Raw genomic sequence first — 12,145 nt, forward strand, 5'->3', positions numbered from 1 at the left:
TAGCTGCTCCCTGCAGCACCAGCATTCCGCCCGCGCTTCCCAGCAAGGAGAGTTCACTTGTTTATCATAAACTGTGTGCTGGCAAGCACCCTCTGAGAGAGTTTCTAAAAATAACAAGTGTCAGTAATACAGCAACTCCAGCAGCCTCCACTTCCAACTCTTTGGCTAGAGAGCTCAAGACTCTGCGTACATTGAAGGAGACTGCTCAGCTTTTCAACAATAAAGTTTAGTTCCATTTTCACAGATTTTGATGCCAAAAACCCAAACATCTTGTGCTAATATGAATTTGTGAATATAAAACCCTGCTTGAAGCAGATTTCAATCAACTAAATTTTTAGCATATTTGTAATTTCAAGTCTTTACCACACCAAGTACTAAATTAGATTAAGTTTTTCACTATCTGGGATAATATGTGCAAAATGCAGTTGACATGATTCTTAGGTTTTATAATAATGCTCTAAATTTTATTTAGCAATGTGAAAACATTTTTAGTAATTGTGATTGAACATAATCCTTCAAATGATATTGTTTTTCCCACATCTTAATATGCTGTGATTTTTCTTTACAGGATGTGGAATAATTTTCAAACCAGAATGTCATTAAAAAAACCAAAACCACACAAACTGTTATAAACACATACTTGAGGTAAAATTTAGGCTATGATAGACTTTCTCAAGCAGGATTATTATCAGCTTCTAATGTCTTGTTTGAAAGGGTTTTCACTGATTAATACCTTCTTTTTTAATTTCAATGTAGTTTGCTTTCAATAATGTAAGAAATGTAAAATACTACACTCCAGAGTTTTATGCCTGTGTGTCCAGCAATCTGATAAATACTAAAGCTGAACAATAGGCTCTTTCTGCCTTACTTATCATAAACAGTGATTATATATTATTCTTTGCTTTTGAAAAAAACACCTCTCTACATAGTGGAATTAAGAATATATGACTTCAACAAGTAAACGGAAAGAAAGCCAGTCAGGTCAGACATTTATAGCTGAATCCCTCTTTTACTGAAGATAAAAATCCCACCTTATAACACAGTTTATATGGTCTTATTCTTTCCAGAATACATAAAACACAGCCTGAAAATGCTAGTCACCCAGGATGTGGTCCTTTTCAACCTGGGATGAAAGGGAAGATGAAATTTCTACCAAAGCAGCTGGAAAACTCCAGATTCACCCTGGGCACACAGTGCAGTATGTATTTGATTTGCACAACTCATCTAACCAGAGAGAAGATTTTCTTGTGACTTGCACTCCCAACACATCATACCCCCCCTCCCTGAGGGCTTGAGGAGTCAGCACATGTCAGACCAGGAAACAGCAACGTCATTTTGGTGAGGACAATGCCTGGGCCTTTCATTCTGGAGTTAGGTTTTCCCACATACATAAGACACAGCCCAGCATTCTGCTAGATTTATGATATCAGAAGATTTAAATAGAACAAAGATGAACTTTTTCCTTTTTATTTATTCATTCTCTTTGGAGACAGAAACCTGCACGGTCACACTGCTGATTTTACTGTTGCATTTTTCTGACCATAACTGCTGACTTTTGGAAGCTACCAATGCCATCCTGTTAGATGGAAAAAAACGCAGATTAAAGCAGCAGATTCTAGATTAGCATATGCAGGGATATTTTACAATGAGATGGAAGCTGGGAAGTAAAGAGGATAGATTTGGGTTTAGAATAGCTTTTTGATTTAGAACAGTCATAAAACATGCACAGTCCTAAATTCTTCATTACTTGGCAGCATTTCTCAAAGAGGAAAGCAGCTAAATAGTACAAAAAGCAATCAAGACTCTGTATCTGGTTTATTATCTGTAATTTTCAGTGGCTAGATCTATACCAGAGCTGCTCTGGCTGGCATCTTCAGTATTAAGAATGTGTCAGCATTTCTGTTATAAACTGAGGGCATTATAAACTCAACTTTAAAGAGATCACTGAAACTCAGCATACAATGTTTCCATGCAGGAACAAATAGTTTATTACTGCTGTTAAAAAAAAAGTGATGTTATTTCCAGCTCTTCTGCTTGAAGTTTTGATCTGATTTCTTTACAGAGAAATACCAAAAGACTCAGCTTTCAGAGAAAAAAAGAAAAATGCCTAACAAAGTAGTCTAATGAAATCCAGAATTGTTTTTCAGGGAAATCTGAGAACATGTAGGGATTGGGTGAAGACAGTCATGCCATTCCTGACCCTCTGAAAACTTTAGAGTAAAAATTACATACGAATTTCTTGATTCTGCCAGATAATTTACACAAATTTTCAATTTGTCCTCCACTCACACAAATAATAAAAAAAAAACCAAAGAAAAAAATAATCAGCCTGTTCCTTGGTACTTTCCTCTTGCAAAACTAGCTTCTGCTCTGCAGGTTTTTGAACACAATAGTCTGCCCCTTCCAGCACAGGAAGAGCTTTTAAGAACAGATGTGCAAGCTGATGGAAAGGCTAACTAATAAGGGGCCGGGTGAGTTCTGGAGGGGGGAAAAAGGAAGGCAGGAATTACACATGAACTAAAGTGGGCACAACCCTGAGGTAGGTTTGAGGGAAGGACAACTGCCCAGGGAGGTGGTTGAGTCACCATCCCTGGATGTGTTTAAAAGTCATCTAGATGTGGCGCTTGGGGACATGACTCAGTGCTGGACTTGGTGGAATAGGGTTAATGGTTGGACTCAATGGTCTTGAAGGTCTTTTCCAACCTAGGTGATTTGGTGATTCTAAGGGCGACATGAATTATGTTCTAGAAATGCCTACTAAGAGTCCAGACAACAATCCCTGCAGCAGTCTCCAAACTTAGACAAGTGCAGTCTAAAATATCAAGTCACTGTGCAGCATTCGTCCTGTGCAGCACTGGAAGAGAAAGCAGCCTGTTTGAGGTGAGGAAGGCTTCCCACAGCCTCTGCCTCCCAGTGCCCATGTGCAGGTGAGCTGCACTCAGCTGTCCTTAGAGAGACATGGGAAGAAATACTTGCTTCTAATACAGCTTTTGCCTGTTTTAGAAGCACTCTACATTTTCAAGAATATGTTCCTGGTATCAAGAAGACTAGCAAATATGCTGTTCACACCTTGACCTTTCTTGCTGTGCACCATTTAGAACACTGGTTGTAACAGTCACAGGCAGTGACTGCTTCTGAAAGGGAAGGTGCAGCTCAGCATGGTCAGCCCTGAGCACCAGACACTGCCCACCACTGGTGTGAGCACAGCTCCTTTTCACAGGTTAGTGCCACACTGCCCGCGGGGATGGGCGAACAGACCGACAGAGGGGAAGCCTCCTGTGCCAAGCAGGTCTTCACTCTGCATGGCAGATCTTAATGGAGTGGCTGCTGGTTCCAATATACTTCATCATCCACAAGGAAACAGGAGAGGCAGATCAACAGTTAAGTTCCTTGGGAACAGGACTGCCTTTTTGTTCTGTTTATTCTTTGCAATTCTCTGACACTTAGACTTAGTTCAGAAATCATAAGAGAAGCAATTAAATTTATTTTCCAATTCAAAAGCACCACTATTTCCCATACTAGCTCAAGTTCTAAAAAAAAAAAAGTGCCAGTGTCGAGGCTGAATATGATGAATGATGTTCAACTAAGGTGAGTGACCACAGGAGTGGGCAAGAAGAGCAACACTGAAAGAGAAAACTAAGATCTCTCTTTGTGGACTGTATTAACTAACCTGAAACAAATAAACTCTGCCAGTTGTTCTTTGAATGGGGGGGAAAAATCCCTTTTTGTTTTATTTCCTCTTTAAATATTTCTATCAGTTTTTCTTGCACTGATCAGCAACACATTAATCCTCTGGTGTCTCAAATACCATATCAGGAAAGAGACTTTCAGATTTTTTCACAGTTTACACTGAAACACTGAAGGGTCTTTGTTGTTTCTTTTTTTTAATCTTTTAAAAATCAACTGGATCAGTTTATGGAACAGGTTGCTCAGAGAACCTGTGGCTGCCCCGTCCCTACAGTGTTGGATGGGACTTGGAACAACCTGATCTGGTGGGAGGTGTCCCTGCACATGGGAGGGGGTTGTGCCTGGACAATCTGTAAGGTCCCTTCCAACCCAAACCATCTGTGATTCTATCAAACACAAAGCTCACCACTGACATATCTGAAGTCCACTATCTCAATGATAGGCAGAGGTCCCCCAGGAAAGCATTTCCACCAAAACAACAGAATCTCTTTTCCCATCAAATCTCAGGGCACGGACAGAAGCATGAAGTTCTGAATGACCTACGAGAAGGGCAGAGCAAGGCAGGAGAGTAGATGTTACAGCCTTGGGAGAGGCAGCAGTAGAGAAGCAGCAGTTCTACTTCGTTAACTCCATTGAATTCCATGTTCTTCAGATGAATTTTTTAACCACTTCTCAGAGTCCGTACAAAAGCTACAACACGCACTCCACGTGTGCACCCAACCCTCCTTCCACTTTCACAGAATGGGAAATTCTGCCAAAGACAGTGTCTCAGCTAGAGGTGAGGTAACCAGTTGTTGGTTTGCTACATGACACCAGCCTGAGTGAGGGACATGGCTCAGGTGTCCACATCCAAGTCTTCCAGGCATTGTGCAGCACAGAATCTTGGCCCTTTATGACAGCTGAACTGTGTTTACCCCAACTTGCTCTTTTTGGTTTTCTTGCCCCAATCCCAGCTGATATTTTAGGAGCACAAGTAGATTCTCTGTGCTTTCACAACAATATTTATTCTAAAATTACTTCTAAGAATGCAAAATAAAAGCTGAGTTGTGAGAAACACAGACTCTCAGAGTCAAGAGTTGCCATTTCTTAACTAAATATAATTCAACACTACTACTACATTTTGTTAGGGCACTTTGTATTTTTATCACAACAAAGATGCCTTTGTCAGGTCTTTAAAACAGTTGTCCAATACATGAGATTTTTGAAGTGTTTCCCACAAATACAACTATGCACTCATAGACCCCAAATTCTAAACAATGTGAGTACTTGTGATATGCCACAGTATATATAATACACACACTTAGCACAGAGCCTATTGCATTACGTATAAAATATCACAGGAGTCAAAAGGAGTTGTGACAAGGCTCTCACATAACATTTGTCACGATTGGACATAAGCTCATACTTTACTTAAGATTTTATAATGACTTGTAATGAAATACATCCTGCTTGCCCAAAAACGTTTCTGTCTAAAACAGAAGATATTTGAAAGGTCATAAACACTTGGTAGCAGCAGGACTGCAGACGCCCGCTTGAATGTTTTCACTCCAGATAAATACGGCTGCAGCAGCTGCTGCACACAGCCCCAGGCCCATGCCCCAGATCAATCAAATACACACTAACTTGCTCAACTGGAAGAGTCTAGAACTTTTTTTTTCACATGCACAGATATAAAACATGGCAACTTTTCCCCTCAGCTCAACAGAACGAATGCTTCAGACACACCCGTACTTAGCATCCTCCAAACAAACTTCTGTGGGATAGATTAGAAATGACACCTTGCTAAAGAATGTTTAAAGAATGCAGACAAAATAAAGCACAACTTTCACCAAAATGCCTTTGTTCCCCCACACTTCCTAGGGCATTGCCCAGGGCAATGGGTACTTGCCCAGCCAATCACCTCTACCCACAATATTTCGGGGCTTACTATGAATATGAGAAAACACCACAAAAAAAGTTTTGTTTCAATTAATTAATTATTCTTAAACTTTTTGCAGTACAGAATGCAAGCACCATTTGGACTTAGTGCCTCTATGTCTGCCACGCTTCATGGATGACTAAATTGATTTCACATGGTAACTAAAACTAAGCACGTAGGAACAAATTTCATAATTCTCCTCTGGAAACACTGAAGTATGTCTTTGGCATGTGAGTCATTACTACAGTGAAGATCAAAGAATTGACTTTGAGAGTAGATCCTTTAGGGAAAGGAGAACTACTGCAGAGACACTGGGGCACATCTCTGCAAACTGCACAGATCTGCAAACTTTTGATGCTTTTGTACCGCGTTTGAAATACTATAGCTACTGATATAATTGGTTATGGTGGCTGTCCATGACAGCTATTATTGGAAAGGAACAAGGCATAATAAATAGGAAAGGGGAAAAATCAGACGTACTTTTCTTCCCGTTTCATTTTTAGAATGAGATTTAGATTCATTTCAGTATGAGAACTCTTAACACACTGCACTGCATCCATGAAAGTCAAACGAAGAACAAAAATCAGAGAAGTTCCTGCATTCCAAACTTCCCTGCTGAAATGGTTGCAGGCTGGCAGGAAAGACACTTAACAAAATTGCCAGCTTATGCAGACTGAAATGAAGCCTGTACTGGCAAGGGATTTTTAAAAAAATTATTTTAGTATAGTTTTTTAAAATAACACCTTAGGGATACTTGGTGGTTTTCTATTCACAATGTCTACTGAAGAGCTAAAAAGGCAGCTATACTGGAATAGGTTGGAGACTATCAGCTTCACAGAATTGCCAGAGTTGAAAGAGACCTCTAGAGATCATCAAGTCCAAGTATTTCATCTCCTTATTTCATAGGAAAGCTGCAGAGTCATCATATGGCCTTGCTGCAGTGATCAGCTGCCTTCCTGTGCCACATTTCACTGAAGGAAAGCACAGAACAAGAACACACAAGCACTGAAGACCAAAATCTCTTCTAGTGAATCTGTTTTCACAGCTGGAGACAGAGCCCTTGCTATTCTATATACAGCATCACTGAGCTGAGGCACTCAAGTGGGCAGTGTTAAATTGCACAGTAAAGCAATTTAAGCAAATGACTAATCTAAACCCTTAAGTTTCATTCCTACTTTGGTCTTCTAAAAAGTGGCTTAAAACCACAAAATGTCCATCCTCTCCCATTGTAACAAAGAAAACCCAGAAAATTAATTTTATCATGCTAAAGCAAAATCAAGGAAATAAAAACAAGACAGTTTACCAAGTTGTGACAAGCCACTCATACAGTTGTTTGATCAGGACTTGTGGCACACAAAAACCAGGACATGCTTGTAATTTCCAGAAGGCAAACAAACAAAAACAAGTAAAGATTTTAAATTTTTTTTCCTAACTTCTCCATACCTTAAGTAAGTCAGTATCTTTACTGGCATTATCATAGGATTTCTACAGTGGTGGCCACTATTGCATTATAATACAGATTTTAAAATAATGTGGAAGTACACATGTGTACATCAAGATACTTGGAAGGTGCCAAAGTGTTTGTTTCTAAAAACAGAGTTCATGAAGAATCCTTCATGCAGCAAGGTCCCAGACAACTAAACTAACACGAACACTTAGTTTGCCATTTGAATGCTCTGATTTTTGAAAATCTTTCCAGCTGATGTAAGACTGAACTAAGAAATGCGTGACATGAGTATCTCAAAATATTACACTGGATGTAATCGTAACTGAGAGCAAAGTTACATTAGATTAGAAATAGAGATGATTCGTGGCTTGCTCCCGAGAAATGCAGAACATTCTAGCACTAACAAAAGAAATGCTTCAGTTGCCTGAGACTAGCAGCCTTTGTACGGCAATGGTGTGTCACCAGCAGAGCATACACAGCATCATACTTACTGTGGGGCTGGCTGCTGCAGGACCAGCGGTGCCACGACCCTCTTTACCAACAACTTGGTTCTGTTCTTCAGGACCACGAGTGACAAGAATTCTGAAGTGCTGCTGCCTCGTGTTTTGATCTGGTCTGATTTTAAACAAGCATCCCTGCCCCTGAGGAACCCGCTCTACTGAATTGCTTCTAGACCCATTCCTGCCATTTCCATGCAGTTCTGAATTCAATCCATCTGTGGAGCCCATTTCTTCTGCTGGTGGCTGGACGGGGTAGGAAGTACTCCTTTCTAGCCGTATCCGAGGATACCTGACCAACCTGTCCCCTTTTGTTCCAGTAAAGCCAAAGTTATATTCACCTCCTGCACCTGTACCACTTGATTGTGGCTGCTGCAACTGGAGCACAAAGAACTTCTTCCCTGAATTTGCTGACATATACGGCACATGTTGCAAAGACCAACGCCGGGGTTCGGGGGTGGGAGCGTTATTTGGAGCTTCAGAGCTGAAGGGCAGCAGAGTAACCTGAGGCACGTCTGCACTTGAAGCCCGATGCTGAATCCTCACACCACTTATGTTTAAGCCTGAAGGTGCTTCATTTGCCTCATCTTCTTGGGCAGTTGATGAAGCATCCTTACCCTGGTTATTAGAAGGAATAGCACAAAATACTCTGTGATTACAGCAAGTAGTTCCATTAACCTGTTGCCCTAATTCTTCTGTCAGCCTGGGTGGAGAATTTTCAGGAGTCACCTCTGAAGCACCCAGAGGAGAAGAATGGTTTTCAACAGGGGGTGCAGAGTGCTCCCTCAAGCCTGAGAATTCACAAGGAAGCGTTTCCTCGGGAGATTCCAGGGTTGCACACTTGTCTGCACAGCCATTCACAGCTTTGCGCTGAAGAGAGATCTGCATGGACGAGCTTCTCGTGGGGCGCACATCAATGCTGTTCAGCAGCTGGGGAATAAACATGGATGTACTCCTTTTTAAGGAGCTCACTTCTTGCAGATTGTCACCCCCTCCATAATCCGCTCCATGTCGGGAGAAAGCGTGAGGACTGTTTCTTCTTGGCAAAGTATGGAATGCCATGAAAAAGTCATCTTCTCTCTCCCGGTCCAGGATCTCTGATTCAGGGGCTGTGTTGCTTCGCCCAGAGCCAAAGTGAAACCGCAGCCGATGGGCCATGGTTTTACAGAGAGAAGAAAAGGAGAGGGAGAACAGCAACAATTCAGGCACTGCCAGAAGTTAAAAACCAAAGACATAAACTCCACGAAAAAGTGTCCCATCTGCCAAACTGTTAGCACTGCAGCCCTGATAGCGACAGATAGCAGAAATAGCCCAAGTGGCAAGCAGCATTCCAGGCATGATTGGGTAAGAGCAATCAGTGCTCCTACACACTGTGACATAGGGTAGGATGGTGGCAGTCACATGGCCTGGTTCCCCCTCTCCAATGTAAGCTGGTGGGGGGGTTTGTTTTTTCTTTTCTTTTTTTTTTTTTTTTCCTTTTAGTGCCAGCAAGGGCCTGAAACAGCACCTTCACAGCTGCTCCTTTTCCATCAGAGAGGAGCGGCCCCAGCGGGAGAGCTCTCACAGCTGACTAAGGCAGCAAACACACTCGGCACTGCTATAAATCTCACCCACATCATACTCACAAGGCACACTTGTATAAAGAACATGCACACTAATTTAACTACAACAAAAAAAAAAACACAAACTTTGATTTAGTGTTAATAGCTTTAGTCAACTCCACATGCAAATGAGAAAAATTATTTCAAGCTTAAAGTTTTGGTATGTGTTACAGCACTAAGCTATCATGGCAGAACATGAACAAATATAGCAAGGTTATGCTTTCAATTTTATCTATACTCTTAACATGATTAAGCAACAAACTTTTTGCCTCTAAAAAGCCTCAACTTTTACCCTACGCACACAACCCATGCTGCCCTGAGCAGACCCTTTCAAGCGTTAAAACCCACACCAAACAAAGCAACCGCACGTATGGCAAAGATTTCTCACACAATAAAACCAGCAGAAACGCGCAAGATGGCAGGAGACAAAGCTGCTTTTTCAGGTTTAGCAGGCAGTAAAGAGGAGTGAGAAGCAGAGACGAGTGTTGCATGTCGTTTTGTACCGACTTGTCTCAAAGCCCGTACAGAAAGGCTGCCCACGGCTGGCCAGCCTCCAGGGGACAGCGAGCAGCATTACCACGAGCGCGACTGCCAGCACGAGTGCGGCTCTGCTCTCCGAGAGCCAAAAGACCTCAGAGGAACAGACAGACAGGATACACCAAAATGTAAAAACACACACCCTACACCAGCTCAATTACAGCATAAAACCACAGTGTTCTGAGGATACTCACATCTGAAGCATGCTCAGAACAGCACTTGTTGGCACATACCAGTAAAGAAACTGTTTACCAAAAAGTGTAGGAAGCGTAGCCTCGTTTCAAGACATGGGCATTTGTTCCTTAGGAGAACTTGAAAGCATAAGTTTTGTCAACAGCTCTGAAAATTTGTAGGTGGAGGGTCAATACTCTAGACATTTAAACCTCTGTTTGCAAGCAGCTTGTTTTCAAAAGACAGAAAATGACCAATCACAAGAAATGGAAGCTTAAAACTCGTAACTGCCAACAGACAGCACAGTGCCCTATTGTTTTAAGTGGACCGTGAGCCAACAAGAAGAAAAACATGAATAGCTTCTACACAGCAACAGTACTGTAGATTGCCTTGTGGGAGCACAGGTGCTGATATTAGTTTATTTTATTCCTCAGATAAAACATTAATCAAGAACACAGTCTCTCTGTGCACCAAAGATGAAGTTTGCAAACCTCTATTCTTTTGACTGGGCGAAAAGATGTACTGCAAAGAGAGGAAGTGCTTTGATAACTTGGGAACATGGAGAAGAAACAAAGTTCTTGAGATAAAATCTGTGCAAGTATTCATAGAATGGTACGGGTTGGAAGGGACCTCTGGAGATCAGAGTCTAACCCCCCAAAGCAGGATCATCTAGGCCAGGCCACATAGAAACACATCCAGATGGGTCTTTAAAGTCTCCAGAGAAGGAGACTCTACAACCCCTCTGAGCAGCCTGTCCCAGTGCTCCATCACCCTTACAATAAAAGTTTAACTCCATGCTGAGGTGGAACTTCCTGTGTTCCAGTTTTTGTGCATTGCCCCTCATCCTGTAACAGGGCAATTGACAATAACTATTGCAGAGAAAAGCCAAAACAATCACTTTAGCGTATCCTCATTCTGTAAACATAACCTGATGGAAAACTGCTCCTCTAAAAACCCTGATCTCCTCGCTTTGTCAACAGCTGCTGAAAGGAAAGCAGCAGCCCCTAACCACAGGTTGCTGCCTTTGCAAGCAGGTTATGATCCCAAGCGGAGACTGTCTATGGAAGCAGGATCCCAGGAAGAACAAACAGAAAATGATTCAACAACAAAGTAGTACTGAAACTGCCAGTCTGAGGCCAGCACTGCATACAGACCCTTGAATATCTCAAGCAATGTGTCTGAAATGAGCAAACCAAACCTCATTTCTCAACTGTTCCTGCACACAGGACTTTCCTGACCCTCCCCCCTGTTACCATCACCCACAGACACCCCGTGCACGCCACTGTGCTCTGCAGCCCTGCGCAAAGCCTCTTGCACAACTGCTGCTTTGTCCTCTCCCCAACATGAAGGTGCTCCAGCCATCCCCCAAGACACAGGAGAGCCAGGCAGGAATGTCAGCACCATCCTGAGCCCAGGCTGACACACACTGTTACTAAGCTTCTGTTTCAGCTTCTTTGCAACAGCTGCCAAGGGAAGAGGACCTTAAAGCTGGGAAGAACTGACCCATGATCTCCTCTAAGTTCCAAAGGTATAGGACAGATTCTAGCAGTGCAAGCGGTCATTATGATCATGGTATGTCAATAAATATGCCCATAGTCAGTCCACTCTAAATGCACACTGTCACAGATTGACAGATTCACCTCCTCCTAAAGCAGGAAATCATCATTTGACTGGAAGTCCTTTTTTTCCTCAGAAGATTACAGCTTGTCTGTTTTACTTCACTCTGTGTTTAACAGGAAGATAGAGGAAATGAATGTATTTTTTGAACACAGATATTTCCATTCTGGGTTTTTTTGAATAAGAGATCTTCCCAACACTGATCCTAATCTTCACAAAGCAAACAAGTTTAGCAGAAATTATCCTGCACCCAACCAGGAAAACGTTAATACCTGATCTCACAAACAACACTGTGTTAAAATTTTCAAGACAAAAAAACCCCAAACAACATCAAGTGTAATTCAACCCAGTACCCATCACACTGGCGTATTTAACCTAATATGTTCAGGACAGTGTCACTTATTCTGTTTATGTCTTTGTGAAAACCTTAATTACTTAATCATATCAAAAGCAAGAAGCAGTAAGATATTAGAAGACATCTCTGGAAGAGTTACTCCATCAGACAAATGAAGTTCAAGACTACAAACACTAACAGTATGTTGGGCATTATGAGGCAGAGTACCGAAAACATAAGGGAACATAGTTTTGCCATTACCTTAAACCTTCATACACCCACATCTTGAGTATAAGGTGCAGCTCTGGTAACCACATCCCAAAAAAGGACAGAGAA

At 41.8% G+C, this 12,145-nt stretch overlaps 1 protein-coding gene across 9 annotated transcripts in view; it reads right to left on the reverse strand.

Annotated features, from left to right (window-relative positions):
• Positions 1-12,145, reverse strand: part of NEDD4L (NEDD4 like E3 ubiquitin protein ligase) — a 135,830-nt gene that overhangs the window by 57,046 nt on the left and 66,639 nt on the right. For 4 of the 9 annotated variants that reach the window (XM_051642205.1, XM_051642203.1, XM_051642202.1 and 1 more), the window contains exon 1: positions 7,544-8,757. The exons of 4 other annotated variants lie outside the window; for them this stretch is intronic. In XM_051642205.1, coding sequence (XP_051498165.1) covers positions 7,544-8,707 — 1,164 coding nt within the window. In that variant the 5' untranslated portion in view covers positions 8,708-8,757. Of the gene's footprint in view, positions 1-7,543; positions 8,758-9,538; positions 9,794-12,145 lie in introns of those variants that run through there. One more of the 9 variants, XM_051642201.1, reaches the window with a different exon arrangement.

Source organism: Apus apus, chromosome Z, assembly GCF_020740795.1.
Source record: "Apus apus isolate bApuApu2 chromosome Z, bApuApu2.pri.cur, whole genome shotgun sequence".
In the NCBI taxonomy this organism is placed as follows: domain Eukaryota; kingdom Metazoa; phylum Chordata; class Aves; order Apodiformes; family Apodidae; genus Apus; species Apus apus.